At 38.1% G+C, this 21,112-nt stretch overlaps 1 protein-coding gene across 3 annotated transcripts in view; it reads right to left on the bottom strand.

The window, feature by feature from the left end:
* Nucleotides 1-891: 891 nt before the first annotated feature.
* Nucleotides 892-21,112, bottom strand: part of YES1 (YES proto-oncogene 1, Src family tyrosine kinase) — a 31,104-nt gene continuing 10,883 nt past the window's right edge. Inside the window, exons 2-13 of one of the 3 annotated variants that reach the window (XM_079982726.1) lie at nt 19,912-20,184; nt 17,142-17,225; nt 15,144-15,243; nt 13,451-13,549; nt 9,897-10,000; nt 9,649-9,798; nt 9,310-9,465; nt 8,741-8,920; nt 6,967-7,043; nt 6,459-6,612; nt 5,769-5,900; nt 892-4,714 (exon numbers count right to left, since the gene is read on the bottom strand). In XM_079982726.1, the coding sequence (XP_079838852.1) occupies nt 4,506-4,714; nt 5,769-5,900; nt 6,459-6,612; nt 6,967-7,043; nt 8,741-8,920; nt 9,310-9,465; nt 9,649-9,798; nt 9,897-10,000; nt 13,451-13,549; nt 15,144-15,243; nt 17,142-17,225; nt 19,912-20,176 (1,710 nt within the window). In that variant the 5' untranslated portion in view covers nt 20,177-20,184 and the 3' untranslated portion in view covers nt 892-4,505. Of the gene's footprint in view, nt 4,715-5,768; nt 5,901-6,458; nt 6,613-6,966; nt 7,044-8,740; nt 8,921-9,309; nt 9,466-9,648; nt 9,799-9,896; nt 10,001-13,450; nt 13,550-15,143; nt 15,244-17,141; nt 17,409-19,911; nt 20,185-21,112 lie in introns of those variants that run through there. The other 2 variants (XM_079982724.1, XM_079982725.1) reach the window with 2 other exon arrangements.

Below are 21,112 nucleotides of genomic sequence, written 5' to 3'. Positions count from 1 at the left end.
GTGGATATTTGTCTCTGCTGAAACTGCATATAGTGCTGCTTGATTAGCAGGAAGCAAAGCTGTGTCTCTTTCCCTTGAGCTGTGTGGGAGTTTGTCTACTGTACTTCTGAAATTAAGGGGTGAGAGTAGAGAAAGATCATCCCTGCATCTCTCTCCAATTTCTAGTAACTGGTTGCAGCACTGTTATCCTGAGATTTCCCCAAGCTTCTGTGTTCTCCGCAAGGAAACTATTATTTTCTAAGGCTGTTTTATCCTTGACAGTATTTCACTTGCTCTTCATCATAGACAAATGACTGGCCTAGAACAAATGCAGCAGCTGGCCAAGGAGGCAGCAAAACCAGGGGTAAGAGACGTTTGGGAGTTATCAGTGGAAGTAGCAAGTTTCAGGAATGAGCATCTTCCAAAATAGTAGGGAGTTGTTAAGTGGGGACTTTTTGGATCAGGTTTCACTACCTCATCTAATAGGATATATATGCAAGAAGTTTTGATATAATTTCATAGGAATATGAAGTGCTACTACAAATTACCTTAATGCTATAGCCTACTTCAATAAGATTCAGAGGCAAATAAGTGGCCACTTTCAATAAGTCTGGGTAAAAGTTGATTTAATCCAGGAAATTTGTATGGGGAAGAGTGCCCTGGATACTGTCTGAAAATACAAATTGTCAATGTCACAGCTATTATTTTTTGAACTTTCGTATCAGACATTTTTGAGGAAAGGGCTGTGGTTATGAATTGACATACATCTAGCAAAATATGACATTTAACAAATAGACTGTAATATAAATAAGCACCACTGCTGAATAGAGGAATAATGAGTTATACTTAGATTTCCACAGATGTTAAACCATGGTTTGTTTGTTTTTGTAAACAGTATTCACTACACAATGATTATACTTTAGGAAGTTTAATTATGCAAAAGTAATAAAATATTAAAAATATTTAAGCTTGTGTACACAGCATGATAGGAAAACCAAACCAAAATTTAAAAATGAAAAGTTACCACACAATGTAGCTTCAACAAAACAGATGGGCAAGGTTTGCAATACAGTTTTGATCAGAAATGTTACATAACTGTTTCCATTAAAATATCAAAATCATTATTAAATGATTGATTACAGTAGCGCAAGTGCTGAAAATACAATAAATGTAGTAGTTGAAAACATGTAAAAAGTTTGCATCGTCGTTTTGTTTTGTTTAGAAAACAGTATACTAGGATTTCTACAGTCATAATATACAGCGGCACTTCTGTACACTGGAGATGTGGGATTGGCTGTACAATATTGAATGAAGAATGAGGTTGTGGAAGAAGACATGGGAAACAATGCACAAAACTAAGCTTTTGTGTCGTTTGCATTAAAAATGAGCTGAGATGGCATGGAAGTAGTGTCTGAGAAATTATAACCAACAGCACAATCTGTTGGGAACTTTCCCAGCACGGATCCCTTTGAAATGAACAGGAGCAACACAAGGAAATGGTGGCATCCATTCTTTTCAGCTGTGTTTCTGCATAATTTTCTTAGTTAATTATGTTTACCACTCCCAGTCCACTGAGGAGCAAACCACAACCACACACACACACACACACACACACACACACACACACACACACCACTCATGCAAGAGGCTGCTGTGGGGTGCAAACTCCCCAACATCTACCAATGCAGCTCACACATGTGGAAGGAAGTGGAGGGGAGAGAATCCTGAGATCCACACACACACATAGCAGTGATACTATTCAATTCATGGTACAGTTCAGTCTCTGATCTATTTGGCAAAGTACTGGAGCAGGGAAGATCGACAAATACTGCTGCAGTCCTGGGACTGTAGCCCAAGAACCGATGCAAAGTATACAAATTAGTAACAAAACATTCATAATATCACAAGACGCCTCATCCACATGGAGCAAAGTAGTCGTTAGTGTTTTCTTATCGTTAATTGGTAAGGGGAAACAGTTCAGAGCGTATCTTAGAAGGGTTCACTTGCTCACTGATACGGAAACAGGACTGACAAAATAATTCATGAAAAGTAATTAATATTCTAGGGGGGAGAAATTAAGTAAGCCCTGACATCTGCAAGATATAGTCTATATGGACTGCTGAAAAAAATGTTTAGAAGAATGCAAAATGAAACACCAACAGAATAGTGATTCTTATAACCCTCTAGAGTTCTAAAGTGATGTTCAAATTTTATTTATTTATTTATTGCATTTCTAGGTTGCCCTTTTCAGCCCAAGGTGGCACACATAGCTCTCCCCCATCCCCACAACAACCCTGTGAGGTAGGTTAGGCTGAGAGGCAGTGCCTGGCCTAAGGACCCCCAGTGAGCATGAATCCCAAGTGGGGATTTGCACCCTGTTCTCCTTGGCACTCACCCCTTTGTCATACTGGCTTAAGAAAGCAGCCCAGGAACCTATCAGGATTTTTCTTTTATTTTTTTTAAAAGATAAGCTGCTATAATTTGGGTGAATTTAATTTAAAATCAATCCTGTTAAACAAAATTAAAAACATACTTTATAAAAATAATTAATTTTGGTAGTGTATTGTATTACTTTTAATAAAAAAGTATGTCAGTGTCAAGTTCTTATTTGCCGAAACAGCTTAATTACATCAAAGATTTGAGGTAAAAGACTTATCACAAAGAAAGTTCTAGATACTGAGGGCATTCATTTTAAAATACATAATCGTTTTTCATGAACTGGCTCATAAAGTTGTGTTTTTTTATTTCCTCACTATACAAATGTTGTTACAATGAATTGTTTCATTTGTTAATTAACATCCAATCAATATCATTATAATTTACTGATGTGTTGCATTATTACATAAATGTAATTGCATTACCCATTCTAACATACAGGAAAAATCACAATCCCATAATTTATTTTCTACATAAAACCCTTAGAAAATTTCATAGTTAGGGGTGCATAAATGATAAGGGAAAATGCAACATAATTGCACCGTTTTACAAAAAATATTGTAGGAGCATAATTCAAAACTCCCGATGCAACAAATGTAACCATTAAGAACTAAATCCATACGATTTGTCTGATATGACAATGATGTTGATCATAATTTTCACAGAAAAAGTTTGTTGTGCAGAATTTTTTTAAAAGTAAAATTGGCAAATTCGAACAATGCCAACGGCACATTATTGCTTGATATGTCAGAGGTTATGTTAACTACTATTACTTCCAAATATAACTAAGGACAATATGCAGGCAGGTAGAAGAAGGCTTCTCCACGCTTGCCACTAGCTGCATCTAGTGGGGTGAATATGCAAAGCCCGGGGGGGCGGGAATGGTAAATCCTACCAACCACTCCCCCTTCCACACACAGCCACTTATTGGTGGGTGTCTGGCTTTTCTAAATAGCCCGTCCATGTGCAAACCCTGCTCTGTATGCATGCTCTGTTGGCTTGGAGCTTGAATATAGTATGCAACAGCTGGGCCAACTAACCATCAATAATTTGCTGTCAATAATCTAATACTAAATATATTGGGCTCCTCAACTTTTCACACTTTTTTCCCATAAATACTTTGTAAATGATACATAAGAGTATCTTCTTAAGAAAAGCAGAAGTGCAATTTTGTGAATCCCTGAACTAGCAATGTTTTATAGGAAGCGTTTGTAGCTACTAACCACCTCTTCCTCCCCCTCTCTCTCTTTCTCTCTCTCACCTGAAAGAATCTCACAAGATTGAGGCATGTTTCATGGGGCATTTCTCTCTGAAAGGCTACCTCTTGAAAGAATGATGAGACTTTCTCTTTCCCCCTGATTGCATTAATTCAACTTGTGGTTACCTTTATCATTTATAATTAAAGTAAAGCAGGAACAGGGGTGGGGTGGGGGAGATCAACTTGCATATACTAATTTCCAGTTACATTAACATAAAAGTATCTCTACAGTGCATTAATGCTCTTCACTTCCACTACTGAGGTCTACAATTTAATCAAGTTTATCATAAATTGTCTGGTTTTTAAAAGAATACTTTCCTATCCTAATTAAATCAATGTAAAATGGGTCGGGTCTCAAGATCACAACTGTAGTGCTATCTCAGTTTTTGGACACAGGGCATTTTATAAAATTGGAAATGAATTGTTTGGTCCCGTACACCTCCTTTCTTATTCTCAGAACATTTCCATTCAGAAGTTTATCTAACTGCTGGTGTTCCCTTTGCAGTACAGATAAGACAAGAGAAAAAGAAACAGATTAGCTGTGCCACTCTTATAAACTGTAATGGTAATGTTCATTTTACCACCAATTTTAAAGTATGCTTCTTGTGGACCCTGACAGAATAAGGAAGGAAAATATCACATCATTGGTACATTTGGGTATAACACTTTAAAAAGTGGTTTTGTGCAATTGTATTATGGAATTCCAGTTTGCTAGCCATCAAGAGCATGCAAATGGCAATTTGCTTTCCTCTGAGTCCTTCCAATCAGCAAGGATTTTTTTTGGAAGTATTTTATATTTGGCAGATTTGTGCAATGAATGTAGGCCAAAGACTTATAAATTGTCTCCAGGCTGGTACTGTGGTTCTGTTGCAGTAAAATAGTCTTCTAAGAAAGATTGAATATACTCAAATGTTGGTCTTTCATCAGGATCTTTCTTCCAACACAGTTTCATTAACTCATGGAGAGATTCTGGGCATCCTTGAGGACAAGGCATTCTATAGCCACGTTCCACTTGCTCCAAAACTTCCCGGTTTACCATGCCTAAAATTATACAATATGGATTGAGGTTTATAGTCAAGAACATGGAAGAGCTTTTAAGGAGTGGCCAGTGATTTTCTGGCCTTTTGAGAATCTATGAATAACGGGTGTATCTGAAACAAGATATTGGCTGGGTTCAGATGTAATGCAAACCCATGGTTTGTGTCACTAAGCTACGATTGTCTGAGTTTTTAAACCTGAAGTCAGTCATAAGTCTTGATTTGTTTAGGGGGTGACAAACCGAGATCTGAAATGAATAGACACTGTCTTGTTAACTACAGTTTGCAGTTTTGTCTATAGATAATGTCAGGAGCTGGAGTCAGGGGCAGGTTAGCAAAAAAAACAACCAGTGTAAGTGAAGTTAACTCCAAAGAAACCAGAACAGCTCAAGCCTAGTGATCAGAGCAACTTTCCCTGGTAGGTCTTGCCCTAATGAGGCAATTGCAAGGACTGAGGGTCTTCACCTTCCCACGGCTCTCCTCACCCAGGTTCTTCCCCAGAAACCTGAGGCTCCTTCACCTTCTCTCTCTTTGCAACAACTTTTATATACCCCCAGGCCTATTGATATCATTTTCATATTAGTCTTTGCTGATAGGTTGGTTTTAGCTCTTTTATTTGTGAAATGTTCTGTTTACTGTGATGGACATTTGTTTTATTTCATGCTGGGACAGCTTTTAGCATTGAATTTATTGTATTATTGTGGTGGTGTAATCTTGTTTCACATATTGGTATGTATACTGTCTAGAGAATTGATTTTCTGAGGTGACCAAAGTCAATAATAGTATAATTTATAGGCTCCAGTCCTTTCATAAACCACCTAACTAAACTAACAAATTAATCTTCAGTACTTTTAGTTTAGTGGTGAACTCTTGTTCACATGTGAAAACAATGCTGGAGACAAACCAGTTTTGAATACTAGTGAATAAAACAGGCTTTCTTCCACTGCATGAATTTTTAAGCAAAAAACACACAGCAAGAAATAGAACAGTGAGTTGGCTCACACATTCAAGATACCATATAAGCAAACAACAATATTCTTATTCTTTTTTTTTTTTACCTGGATATGGCACACGACCCTTTGTTACAAGCTCTGTCAACAAAATTCCAAATGACCAGACATCAGATTTAATTGTAAACCGACCATATAATGCAGCCTCAGGTGCTGTCCACTTAATTGGGAATTTGGCCCCTAAAAGTGGATAGAAGTATAAAAAGTAGTTTTGGTGTGAACTTGCAAGATTGACTCTGGGGAGAGAATTCATAATTTTACAATGAAAAAGGCCAGAAGTATAAACATTTAAATAACCTTATAAAATGTTTGCAGGTTTGTGGGAAGGCGGGATCAAACACTGATGGGGTAACACCTTTGTTAGGACCAACCCCCCAAATTGCAAAATAATGACATTTCTGAACTTCAAGCTAGATCTAATGTTAGATAAATAAAGCAATGATGGGGTTCAGGTATTATAAAAAAGCCCCAGTGTAGGACATGGTGTAATTTCAGAAATATAGAAAATGCAATTTCAGAATTGAAATAGAAATTTTTATTTCATGGTTCATGAGACTGCAAGAATGGTATGCAACTGTAATATGTGTGTGAGAGAAGCCCATGTTACAAGCGTGTATTGGGCCCCAAACAGTTATGCTTAGGCCCTGCTGATCATGAACTCAGATGTGGTTCTAGATTTTAAATCTCTCAAATTAATTCTGTTGGTTAATAAGAAATATAACAAAATAACAGATATACCTTGTCTGGCAGTGTACTCATTGTCCTCTATTAACCTTGCTAAGCCAAAGTCTGCAATCTTGCACACCAGGTTGTCTCCTACAAGGATGTTAGCTGCCCGGAGGTCTCTATGGATGTAGTTCATTCTTTCAATGTAGGCCATGCCATCTGCAATCTTTAAAAAACTGTATATTAACAAAACAGCGCATAGCCTCCCAAATACTTAACATATACTAATAAACATGTTTGCTCTTGTTTAGCTGCCTAAGTTACATTTTACAAACATAACACTAGATCTTTACCATTTTTAGATTTAAGATTTTTTGACTTAACTATGCATATATTCTATTCAAGCTTGTAGTAATTATTATTTTGCAACAGAATTAAAAGTTCTTCATAAACTGGAAAAAGCTATACACTAGTTAAAGCAGACTGTTGTGTTCAACCTTTTCTACATGTTACCCAATACTACCATGTTGTAACAAGATAATAATCTAGCAAAATGACCTCTCTTGATTTAAAGAAGTACCTGAGCAGCCATATCCACCAACTGCGGAAGCTTTAAATATTTCCCTTCTCCTTCCTTAAGAAAGTCTAGCAAGCTACCTGCAGAAAGACATTAGTGCATTTATTTAGGTGCAGCTGGAAACTTATACGAGACATTATTAAAGTAATTTACAGGGAATAGTTCTAGGCTGTTTTCTCAGCTATGGAATCTGTTAGCATAGATAATATTCTTTGCAAAACACAATAGTGTCCAAAACACAATGATTTCACATAATTTTGCAAGGGACTCAGTTGAAAATAGGGTTGTCTCATGCATATTGCACAAACCTAACACTGACAGAATCAAAAGGAAGGAAATCGATAGAAGGGACTGCAGTGCTGCTACTGCTGCTAATTCCTTGGGTTTATCTGGATGAGAGGCTCAATGCTGTTAATTTAGAGCCATTTAAAATTTATTGGTTGAACATGAGACTCCCCAAAAGCAACCACCTCCATAACTTTGTGAGGCATCAATTTTACATCACATATGCACAAACAAACAAGTGACCTGTGGAAATGGATGCAAATGTAGTATTGATTTATCTATTAGTCACAGGCAGCATTTGAGCAGAGCTCTCCCTCTTGCAAAGAGACTGGATTACCAGAATCTATAAAACAGCAGTTTCTACATTTACAGCAAGCAGCTAGGAAAATAATGGAACTGAAGCCAGTTCAAATTTCATCTACTACTGCTATGCACCTGAGTGCATAAGTTTTCATCCACTCATGTGCATTCACATACAGAAGGCAACATTAATTGACAATGGTTGTGTTCGCACACAACACTATGCTAAGTCATGGTTGAGCACTATATGGAGAAGCTGGAATGAGATTCATGTGCCCAGTCTTTTTCTTCTATGTCACTAGCACATGGTTGTTTAAAAATCAAAGATGGTGGTTTATAACTTTTTAAAAGTTTAAACTCTGCATTATGAAACTAGCTTTTTAAACTAGTTCATATGCAACAACAAGCTGGGATTCTGTGAAAATATAACTAAATATTGCCCAAATCCTCTTCTGGACCATGTGGAGGAGACTGAAGAGGGGGAGCACAGGAGCCTGTGTCTTGGCCTCATTTCAGCTGATGCACCAAGTGCTAAATTGGAAACAGATCAGCATGTCTGCAGTACAAGAACTATCCTTTTGTTTCAGATGCAAAAGACTCTATGAAGTCAGACTGTATCTGACATATAGGCTGAGTTTGCACAAAGCACTAAATCACAGTTTAATGTTATGTTCATGAGCTTTGTACTTGTGTCTTCTCCCTCACTTTTCCTTCTGCATAGCTACAAGGGGGATATTGGAAGTATTAAGACTGTTAAGACATGATGACAAACAGTGGTTAGTTGAAAAAGGAAGCAAATGCTTCCAATTGACTCATGGTGGTCACAGCCAGATAAGAAAGGACAGTGGGGTGCGTGAACCTGAGACTTGTGCATGTAACACTGAACTATTGTTTAGCATTACATACAAAGCAGACCCTGTTTTAGAAAGTCTTATCTGAAATAGTTTTAAATGAATCTTTATTTTATGTTTTTTATATTGAAGCAAACTATTGATGCCAAATTTTTCCTAATGGAACACCAAACAGCTAAGCAGTTAAAACTGTGACAATGTAAGAAAGAAAAAAGAGAATATGTCAGTCCTTTAAAGACCAGCAAATTATTTGTAAGGGAGACCCAGCAAACCAAACAACAGAATTTACAAAATATTTCCATTTCAATCTCTTTTGTATCCATCTAAGAAGAAACAAGTACCTTTTGTCATGAATTCAGTGACTATGTAGATTGGCTCCTCAGAAACAACAGCATAAAGTGGAACAAGTTTATCATGCCTTAATTTCTTCATTATTTGAGCTTCTTGTAGGAAAGCTTCTGGCATCATTGTACCAGGTTTTAGTGTTTTGATTGCTACTTTTGTAGTTCCATTCCATGTTCCTATGGAAGCAGTGCATTATACTGTCAGTTACAGCAGAGAGAGATTTTCAGAATCTAATAAATAAATAGCATTACACTAATCAGTTACCTATAACTGCTTTCTCTTTGTTTTACTTTGAAAACTATAGAGAGAATCATATTAAAATCCCTTTATTCATGCTTCATGAACCGATGAGCAGTGTTAATCTGAATCAGATCAATGGTCCACCTTGTCCAGGGTTGTCTACATTGATTGGCAGTTGCTCTTAGGGCCTTAAGGCAGAAGTCTTCTTAGCCCTCCTTCCAGAGATCCTTTGCAAATGGGAGGAGCCAGACTGAACCTTGTTTCTTCTGCATGTAGGGCCTATGATGCACCAATTAACTATGACCCTTCCCTGTGCAATGCTTACCCATCCATACTTCGCCAAAGCATCCTTGACCCAGCTTAACCTCTAGCCGCAAAGACTCTCTAGGAATTTCCCAGGCATCTTTTGCTAAACCTTGTGTCTGAGGTTTCACAGTTGGGCACACAGTTGTTAATTTATGACACAGGCCATCAGCATGATCTGGTAATTAGAAGAAGAAAAAAATCCCAGATAGTCACATTTTTCAACAACAAAAAGTCATTTCCATAAATTCTCTCATTAGACCAAAAGTGTTCTTTATACATCTTTTAAGAATATTAAGATCTGATTCTATATATTTTCATTTCTGCAGCTATATATGAAGCTGGAAGATTTAAGACTTACCTGTATAGTGCTTGACCAGCTTTTGCAAAGATTCAAATTGTGCTCTAGTTGTTATGTAATATCCACCATTATCAAGTTTTCTAATTTTGTAGTGTTTCACATTGTCACCTCTAACCTCATCCCAGTCACGTATAGAAAGGGAATAAGCACCTTAAAAAAAGGTAAAAAAGTAAAGTTTTGCTTTTGTCAATGTATTTATAAACAACAATAGTTGTTTGCCCTATGAAATAACAAAATTAATGATATACCTTTTGTGGTTTCACTCTCACGGACTAAGAAAATACCACGTTGGTTCCCAGGATTTAAAAGTAATCTCTCTGCATCTTTCCTGCCCATCTTACCAAAATACCATCTAGATAATTCAAAGGAAAAAAAAATATGGTCAAATAAGGATTCTCTTGCAACAGTCTGGATAATACTGCAGTGTAAAGATAACATTTTACAAAAAAAAGTCAATTGCATTGCATCTCAAGTGATAAGAATATGGCTTTCCACACTGATCCTACTATAAACCTGCAATATTTTCTATTTGAACAGGAAGTATGGTTTCCTTCTTTATGGACTATGGTTTAAGAACCATGGAAATTGTTCCAAAGGCCCAGTAATACTCTAAGTCTTTATTCTTATTCTTGAACTCTAGCCACTCTCTCATACCCCATGGCAAACTCTTTTGTGGCCCACAGTTGTGGAATGACAAGGGGGGTTAACTGCTCAATTAAAATAGTTAAAAATTCCACTGGACTAATGCAATCACTGGTTTTGCTGAGCCAGTCTTTGGATTGTAGCTTCAATGTAATTTTGTTGTTCCCCTACATTTTTTCATTTAACATTCATTGTTTCATTGTAGTTTTGTGGTATTTTTTAAATGTCAAGCATATCAAACAGTATTTTAAAGCGAGGCAATATTTATAACTATTTATTAATTTGGAAAACACATTATGTTATGTGTGACATATCATTTTGTCTCCTATCATATCTTAAACACTCCTGACTAGCATAGAAACAAACATTAAGCAAGCAACAAAATTAAACTTATGCAACTGAATATTTATAGATTAAAAAATAAACTATAGACATGGTTCCTTCTCATAATAATAATAATAATAATAATAATAATTTATTTATACCCCCCCAACTGGCTGAGTTTCACCAGCCACTCTGGGCGGCTTCCAATCGAGTGTTAAAAACAATACAAAATTAAATATTAAAAACTTCCCTAAACAGATGCCTTCAGATGTCTTTTAAAGAGAAGATAGCTGCTTATTTCCTTCACATCTGAAGGGAGGGTGTTCCACAGGGCGGGCGCTCATTCATACTGAGGTATGCAAAAGGAGTCTTCTGCTAGTTCTAGCTTTCCCCATAGCCCAGGTGGAAATGAGATAAGACTGTAGATGGGAAAGCTTTCTAAAATTGTCCCCAGATTAATTTAGATATTATCCAAGTTCTCCTGGGGAAAAAAACCCAAAAAACTGAAAATATTTTTCCAAGTCAAACAAAACGTCCAATAAAAAAATTAGTGCCTGCCTTTGATGGTCCTATCAGTCCACCACACTCAGCACAACTCCTCTTCCCTACATTTACCCAGAAATCTGGTAGCAGCAGTGGAAGTTGTAGAGAGGGAGAAGAAGAGAGGGGTATCTCTTTTCTCCTTCTTTCATTAACAATGCGCTGGGTACAAAGGCAGAGTGGTCATGGGCAATTTAGTTCTCCCAAAGGTTGCTGCAACTGCAGTACCCCACAGGAGACTTTACCTGTCTCATATTTCCCCAGGCTTACTGTCATGTCAGGAAAACAGAAAGGGAGAAGGAACAAAGCCTTTCTGCTTAATTTTCTCCCTTGCCCTATGTATGCTCAATGCTCCTGCTGCCTCCTTGCAAATGGTAAATGGAATTGCGTTAAGGGGGAAGCCATTAATTCCTCTCCAAATTTGATCGTGACCTGAGCCAGATAAGAATTTGCGAGTTCTCATCTGATGTGGTGTTTAACAAGTTCCTTAAGTTTGCATCAAAACCCGGGTGAGGATAACTTCAGCGCCATCATAAGATGCAGTTTCACCCTTTCCTAAGATCACTATGCATGCCAGAGGACTTAAGAGAGTGGATTGGTGGCAAGACAAAAACTGGTTGTCTAGTATGCAAAGCCTTTTTTTAAAAGCACTTAAAAATGCAGCAATACAGAGAGAAAGAACTGCCGGTATTAAATTTACTGCATGTAATGCTTTAAAAGAAAACATTATGAAGATGATCTATCGGTGGTACATGACCCCAGTCAAGCTTGCAAAAATGTATCATCTGCCCAATAATAAGTGTTGGAAATGTAATGAGACTGAAGGCACTTTTTACCACCTTTGGTGGACCTGCCCAAAGATTAAAGCTTTCTGGGAAATGATCTATAATGAAATTAAGAAGGTCCTTAAGTGGACTTTTCCTAAGAAACCAGAGGCTTTTCTCTTGGGCATGGTTGGCCAATTGGTGTTAAAGAAGGATAGGATTTTCTTTATGTATGCCACCACAGCAGCAAGAATTCTACTGGCGAAGTATTGGAAGATGCAAGAACTACCTACTCTGGAAGAATGGCAAACAAAGGTGATGGACTTTATGGGACTGGCTGAGATGACGGGCAGAATCCGCGACCAGGGGAAGGAGACAGTGGAAGAGGACTGGAAGAAATTTAAAATATACCTTAAAAACTATTGCAAAATTGAGGAATTCTAAGATGTCATGGGGTAAGAAGCAGAGAATTGCAGCTGTAACTAAAAAACTAAAGGAAATTTAATGAAAGGGAATCAGGATAATTGACTAAAGGGTTGCTAAAGAATCACTAAACAAGGATGCAGGAATGGGGAGGTATGGGGAAGTCAAAAGAAAGAAGGGTATGAAAATATAATTTTGAAGTTATATTGGTTTAAATGTTTTGTATGCTTTTGTTTGTGTTTTGATTTTTCGCTTTTTGTTTTGTTTTGTTTTTATTATGTGTTTGAAAAACGAATAAAAATTATTCTAAAAAAAAAAAGAACGAACTGCTTTCACCCAAGATTTAGATAACAAAGTATAATTCATAGCAACAAACACTGCATGATAAATAAATTCTTGGAGTATCTATGTCAAAGGACTTGCTAATGCATGAGTCATCAACCACTATTATTCAATTCCACCCACAGCAAGTTAATGGAAGGTTACTTTCATAATCTACAAGTAGTACTCCAGCACTTTCCCAATGGAAGTGTAGCCATCTAGCTGTGTTCCATGACCCTGTTGCCCTTAGTAACTAGGATAGAATGTAAAAAATATTGGTAAATATAAAAATCTGTTAAACAACACAAGCATTGTAGAGCATTCTTCTATCAGCATTAGATTATGCATGTGCAATAATCCTTCATATTATGTGGGACTTCAGTTCCAAGGGTTGCATGTACATATGAAAATCACAAATAATCAAAACCTTGGAGCCATCTCATGGCTAGCGGGTGAGCATGAGAGAGAGTAGTTGAATCTGGCCCCAAAGCTGTTGTAAATGGTATCTATTAATAATTTAGCTTCTCCCTTACCCAATATCTGCAGGCTGTGATGGGCCAATAATTGCATCAGCATCTACACATGCAAATACTGTTCCCAAAACTCTGGTGTATGTTATGTAAATATAAGCTAAAATATAAACAATGTTTATTAAGAGATTGGTTTCATTTAGTCCCTCAAGGCACTTGGAATGGGACAATCTTTCGTCTGCCTATAAGTCTTCTGCCTATAATTCTGTTGAAAGGTTATGGGTGAAATGACTGACCAAGGACACAACAATGCCTTACTCTTCTGCTTGAATGGAGTCTGCAGGAGCTACGTAATTGCTAGGAATGTAGCCACTCTTTCCTGTTGCAATTGATCGTGCTTCCCACCAGTCTCCTTCCCTGGGAAAAAAAAAGGTATTACACTGAATATACATGAACAATAAGTCACTTTGCAAAGTGAAATGACATGCATACATAAACTGATCTTCAGTCCTGGCTTAGCTAATATGGCCTTACTGAAATTTAGGAAAACGGAATCTCAACTAGGTTGCACTAGAAACAAGTAATTTCCCCCCTGTTTAGGGGCAACTGTATGCAGTAGAAAGGTCAATTTCCACCTTGCCTCTAGTAAACCTTTGACCAATAATTGGAAAGGATGAATCTAGAAAATGGATCCTGAAAGGCTCTGGTTTCCCAAGGTTAGGAAGCCCTGGAGGAGACAGAATGTCCTCTCAACTCTGGAAAATAATGGAAAGTGACTTTTAAAAATAACTCTTCAATTAGGGAATAAAATATGATCATCTTCTGAATGTCAAAAAGCAGTTTCATTATTAGAGGAGACTTGGAATCTCAGAAGACTTGGAAGTATCTTACTGCAAGTTCCAATTTGGCAAAAACTTTCATAATATATGCATATTAGATGATAGATAGATAGATAGATAGATAGATAGATAGATAGTGTGTGTGTGCGTATATAATTAGATCTACTACCTGCCCTTTATTTTTTTATTTCTTACCCACTCTTCACTATAAGGTCACAGGATGAGTTACAAAGATACAGTGGTGCCTCGCAAGACGAAAAGAATGCGTTCTGCAAGTCTCTTTGTCTAGCGGTTTTTTTGTCTTGCGAAGCAAGCCCATTGACGGCTTATCGGATTAGCGCTATTAGCGGTTTAGCGGCTTTTAGCGGCTTATCGGATAAGCGGCTTAGAAAAAGGGGGGGAAGGGGGGGGGAAACCCGCAGGAACTCGCAAGACATTTTCGTCTTGCGAAGCAAGCCCATAGGAAATTCGTTTTGCGAAGCACCTCCAAAACGGAAAACTCTTTCGTCTAGTGAGTTTTCCGTCTTGCGAGGCATTCGTCTTGCGGGGCACCACTGTAAGATTATACAATTATAAAAAACAAATACAACTGTTACAATTATAAAGCACATAAAACTATTCCAAATGGGTTAGAACAATATGAATTCAGCAAGACTTGGGTCCCACAAAATAAGAAACCTTAACTGTTAAAGGGCACAGAGTAAAGAAGTGCATCACTTCTGCAAATGGCATAAACTATGCAATGAAGGGAGTTGCATAATTTAGGGGCTGCTGCAGAAAAATGCCCTCTTCCAGGCTGCCACTCTCCACACTTCTGACGGCGGTGCAGCTAACAAGATGGTGGTATTGTTTTGGAGATAATCCTGACCCCTAAAATGAACAGCGGATGCAATCCAGTTTCCTTTTGCATCCAACCCCTCCTGCATGCATGGTGTGCATAAAAGTGGCTCCTACCATTGACCACAGAACCAAAGGACCACAAGGGTCATCTAGTCAAACCGCCTGCAATGCAGGAATCTTTTGCCCAATGTGGGGCTCAAAACAACAACCCTGAGATTAAGAGTCTCATGCTCTACCAACTGAGCTATCCCAGTCAGTAGCCATCCTGTCAGTGGACAGCTACACACGCCTAACATGTGCAGTCAGGTCAACAGGAAGCTGAAAATACTTACGTGTTATTGATTATCTGGAACCGTTCACCCTTCTTGAATGAAAGGTCATCTGTAGTTCTGGCTTCATAGTCATATAAGGCCACAAAAATAGTAACACCACCTTAGGAAAAGCAAAAATATGAAAATCAGGTCTTTTGCTAAACAGGAGGCATATAAAGTGTTCTTTCAATTTCATCTTGAGGGTAATTTGAATGGGAAGAATGGGCTGCATCCAGACGAGCTTCATTGCACCTAGGTCCTACTAAAATCCATGTGAAATATTAGTCATGATGTACCATATTGACCCAAATATAAGCCACACCTGAATATCAGCAGCACCTTTAAAATTCAAGGGGTGGGGGGAGAGAAAAAAAGACAATACCCAAATATAAGCTGCTCCCTTAAAATTCCACAGGCACTCACACCCATTCCGTTTTACCGTATGTCTGTTTCAGTAGCGATATCATAAAAGCCAATTTTTGGTAAGGTCGTGAATTTAAGCCGCACTTTAACTTTTCCCGGTCTGAATTTGGAAAAAAAATGAGGCTTATATTCAGGCCAATACGGTAAGTTCCACTTACTGCAATGGAAACTAAAAGCTATTTTCTTGATCTGGATCTAATGCAATGTCTGTAAGTGTTTTCCAATGGGAACATTGCCCAATTTCAATTTATTTGTTTTAAGAATTCTGGTTAGCTCCTACTGCTTTAATACTCAAGAGCTGAATTTCACATTATGGTTCTACTACAGGCTGACTACATTGCATGCTTAAAAACTCAAGAAATACGGCTCTACAATAAATGACTGGGCAAGGGTTCTAGCTGTACGTTTACCATGTGTGTTCAGACCCTCAAATGTCCTTCAAACACTTCAGGAAGGAGAAAAAACAAAATAGCACAGTTGAGCTTTGTAGGAACTCCATATACACACACACACACGTGTGTGTGTGTGTGTGTGTGTGTGATGTGCTTCAGTGACTATTTCTTACTCCAACTGCCAACTGGAGAGTAGCAATTAAGTTTGAAGAATAAGGAATGCAAGTGACACAGATGATGGCACCCTTTCTAACTCAGCAACTCCAATCAGCAGACATATCTGTTTCCCATTATTGAGCCCCATGTTTTCTTTTCTCCCCATAGGCAGCTAAGCTCAGCACACACAGAGACCATATTTTTCCAGAGCACACAAGATGCCAGAACTAAACTTCCAGTCTGAATTGCAACTTTCAATAAAAGATGACAAGAACAAGATAGTGCTGTGATCACTATAATGGATTGTAAAGAACAATTTAATTGATTTTTCTACAGATGGTAGCTATATATTCTCTCATTGAATTCACTACTTTGGCACAATGCTTTCAAATGCACATATTTTAATATTGCAGATACATTTACTGCAGTATGCTTTATTTTAAGACTCTACCACAGTTCATTTCAGGAAAGGCCTCAAATTGGCATTTTGTATAGATCACATTTCAAGAAGAAGCAAGTATCAGTTCAACAGAAAATACAGGCTGCAAACTCTGCCCACATACTAAAAACAAGCCACCTCTTCAATTTTGCTGGGTTTCTTTAAGAAAATTCCTGAAGTACAGCACACGCTATGGATAAACTTCTTAGATTTTTTTAATCCTTATGGTTGCAGTTTTCACAGAGCCCTCAAAGTACAAAGTTGGTTCTCGAACTTAATCCATTCCAGGAGCCTGTTTGACTCCCGAAACTGTTCAAAAACCAAGGCACGGCTTCCAATTGGCTGCAGGAGCTTCCTGCACTCAATCGGAAGCCGCAGAAGCTGCGTCGGATATTCGGCTTTCAAAAAACGTTCACAAACTGGAATATTTACTTCTGGGTTTGCTGCGTTTGGGAGCCGATCTGTTCGACAACTAAGCCATTCAGGAACCAAGGTATCACTGTAAATACTCAATCTCAATTTAGCTTAAGAGAGAACTTTTTTTTTTACCCCTCAGTGGTCTAAGGAAATTCATTGTACACATGTATGCATTTCCTCCTAAAGACTTACACTGAGTACAGATGATCATTGTTGTAGAGTGATTTCCTGTTACTGCAACCATATTATCCCCTTGATCCAGCAAAACTAACATAACTGTCGAAACATAATGTGTGAGGGTGGGGAAATTTCAGCAGATTTTTTTTTTAATAGAAAACCCTTTGGGGGCTATTCAGTTTGGATATTTTTTTTAAAAAAGGGTTGGAACATGACAGATATTTTCAAAATAATGAATGAATGAAGCATGAATTCTGCAAGCAAATATGCATACTGGAAGTACCCATAAATCCAAATTTGAAGAGAAAGCGGAACTCTAGTCTCCAGACGTTCCATTCCATGTGTGGCTTCGGTTGCTCTGTACTGGAATGTTGGCGTCATTATGAGGTAAATGTGATTGTTATGTGCAAAAAGGTCTAATTTTCAGATTTTTCTAGTAATCAGCATGTCTAGAAATATATATAAAATATCTATACACTTCTGTTTTCTGGATAGCGTAGAAGCAGTGATGTGAGGTTGGAAATTTTCTTCTATATTTTTTGTAGAAGTTTCCCCATTTCTAAAAATGAAGTGGTCCATATAATTAATTAATAGCATAAGGAATGGATGCACCACCAGTCAAAAGAGCCATTTCAAAGTTGTCACCTTTTTTCCCAAGTGACTATCCCATGGATGCTCATTTAGCACACAAACAAACACATGCCCTAAATCTTCAGCAGGGTTTGGTTCAGACATATCCCAAGCCAAATTGGGCTGCCAGGGACAGGTTCAGTGCTGTTTAAGGTGAAGCAGGTGTCCTCTGAGGCATCCTAAACAAAGTCAGTGAAGCCTCATGGCTGCTTTGAAGCTTCAGAGGTCCCAGAGAACTTAGAACTGCCTCCTTAAAATCATAACATTTCCTCAAGATCTCCAAAAAGGACAGGGGGAAGGGAGAGTAGAGGGTGCAGTTTTGTGACTGACTAAGTGGAAAATAGCTTCCCCAGGGCTCCTTTTTTACTTCCAATCATGGTGTTTCTGCAAGGGAGAGAAGTGTCAACTAAGCAGAAATCAAAAAGAAAAGCCACAAACTGTTTTTCATCTATCATACTTCCCCACACCTCTCCTTCTATGCTCCATGCTGTTTTCTACATAAAGGTAAAGGTAAAGGGACCCCTGACCATTAGGTCCAGTCGTGGCCGACTCTGGGGTTGCGACGCTCATCTCGCTTTATTGGCGAGGGAGCCGGCGTACAGCTTCCGGGTCATGTGGCCAGCATGACTAAGCAGATTCTGGCGAACCAGAGCAGCGCATGGAAATGCCGTTTACCTTCCTGCCAGAGCGGTGCCTATTTATCTACTTGCACTTTGATGTGTTTTCGAACTGCTAGGTTGGCAGGAGCAGGGACCAAGCAACGGCAGCTCACCCCGTTGCAGGGATTCGAACCGCCGACCTTCTGATCAGCAAGTCCTAGGCTCTGTGGTTTAACCCACAGCGCCACCCGCATCCTGTTTTCTACATACTGACCCCCCCCAAAAAAAACACACAGAAGGGTAAGTTAGTTCCTTTCTGCCAAACACTTTAATAACTGCCCATCCCCTTGCATACCCCCCACCCCGTGCCTATCCTTATGAAATTCTACATATTATTTTGGCATCTTTTGACAATGCCATTTTCAGAGAAATTCTTCAGAAAAGCCACAGGAGTGATATGCAAGTCTGTTCTTTCCCGCCTTTAAAGACATTCCTTGCATAACCTGCCCTGCACCTATCTGTCTGAAATTGGGGGTGGGGGGGGAGGAGGTCAAACCAACATAAAATTCCATCCACTTCTGTAAAGAAATAAAAAGTATATGCATCCTCTTAAATAAATTAGCAAAGTTTAATTGCACCTAGTGCAAAAGCCCCAAAGCCTCACTCTAAAATTTGGTGGGCTTCATCCACTTAGAAAGTGCTATTATGCCTGCAAGTTCCATCCACTGCTGTCAAATAGTTAAAAATGCAGCCATTTGTTGATATTTTTGTTACAATGAATGGTTCCATATGAAGTATTGGATTTTCCAAGGTGATACAAGGTTTCATTTCTGAGCCAAAGCAGCTCATGCCCAAGGTGGTCCCTATCTCAGCTCTACTGTCTCCAAGTTACTGGAAAGTTATTATCTGTGCACAATCTTAAAAACAGAAGGGTTTCCATACAATTTCTTCATTCAATTCAAGTCCCTGTCTTTCCCTAAGACTCTAAAAACTGTGCAGGTCTCAACCACTCAACTCTAGCCCATGCCAAAGCACCACCAAACAATTCTGAATTCTGCAGAGAGAGTAAATCAATATATGACATTTTCATTTAAAAGGTAACATTAGATATTTTATTTCCAATGATTTGAGTGTAGTCATACAACACCTGCAGATCCACTGATTCCCTATTCCAGCTCTACTGTCTCCAAGTCATGTTTTTACTTCCAAGGCATGCTTTCCATTAACATTTTCCTCCTGCCATCATTATATTTTTAAGTACAAACTCATAGTTAAGTCAAATTTATTTTTGAAGTAATGCCCATCTGTTAGATCACTAGGCTACACCTGCGTGAAGTACAGGTGATTTCACTGGTCAGAATTAGTTTAAGCTTTCTCCTACATTGCTTTATAATTTCCAAAAAATACAATACCTTTTTGACCAGAGACCATGGCAGAGATTAGAAAATGAATGGGTAGACACAGTATAGACCAAATCACATGCAGCTTTTGGTTTAGTTAATTCACTCCTAAGGGACTCTGCTGGAATCTGGAGTTAGTTTTGAAATGATGCTCACCTGTTAAACCGCTAGGATATGGACATGGCACAGATGAAAATGAGGAAGATGCTCCTCCAAACGGTGTCATCCCAGATGGCCCACCAAAAGGAGTCACGGAATGGCTGTTAAAATTAACTGATGATCCCTTTATTGCAGGTGACTGGTTTGCTTGGGTTGGATCTGTTCCATAATGGCTGGCATGGGAAGTAATGGGTTCGGGAGCATTCTCAGTCCTATATTTCATTGTAGGACTTTTATCTTCCTTACTTTTAATACACCCCATGGTCTTTTCTGTAGAGAGAAAGATAGCATCACTTTGATGTGTCAATATTTAAATAAGTTATTCTTTCTTAAGTCATTAGATAAGTATTTAGAACAAATTGGAGATCTAAGTGTCTGAGGCTTCGACATCTAAATTCTGAAACTGAATGGCCTTCCTGGTGAATAAAAAGCTGAATTTGTTGACAGCAGAGTTCATAATTTTGAGCCTGGTTGAAATTGTATGGCCTTATTACACTAATAAAGACCCTTCGATCTCTGACATAAGTTATTTTCAAGCTAATGGACTCACACCAATGCACTGGCTGACCCCCGTGAGAACAGGATAATAGTCTAGATAGGCCATTGGCCTGATCCATCAAGCTCTTCTTATGTTCTTAAGTACATAGTCACACAGTGCAATATTTAGCAGCCCTTTAAGTTAAAAACTGTTATAAAAAGAATACAAAAAAATAACATTGCATTTTAAGGCATCAACTTAAAATGGACTATTTTAATAACCACTCTTGCAATTTTATTCTCTAAACATTAAATAATAATAATAATAATAATAAACAAATCCATGCTAGTAATTTCACATCTTTAAATTTAACATCTCAGTTGTGTAAGCTGCTTCTACTTGCATTTTTACAGAGGTAACTGAGTTCAAAACCTGCTCAGGAAAGATGTCCTCAGTACTGATAAACAGTACTATTGAACTGGTGAAGTTCTATGAAGTTAATGCTAATTAATTTGAAAAAGATAAATAAACTGAAGTAGGTGACTCCTGGGCATTACTGTTGGCACAGCCTTGGTCATGTTTCTAGGATATGCTAGGTGCACATGGTTTTTATTTATTTTTTTGTGTTTTTCTTCCCACTCCAGCTAAGCACCTGTAGAATACGGCTGCTGTTTTGCCAATGTAGCAGAGGTGCAGCTCTTCTTTGATGTAATATCAGTA

The sequence above is a fragment of the Podarcis cretensis genome, assembly GCF_951804945.1.
Source record: "Podarcis cretensis genome assembly, chromosome: 7".
Taxonomy (NCBI): Eukaryota; Metazoa; Chordata; class Lepidosauria; order Squamata; family Lacertidae; genus Podarcis; species Podarcis cretensis.
This window is presented reverse-complemented; position numbering and strand designations above follow the sequence as displayed.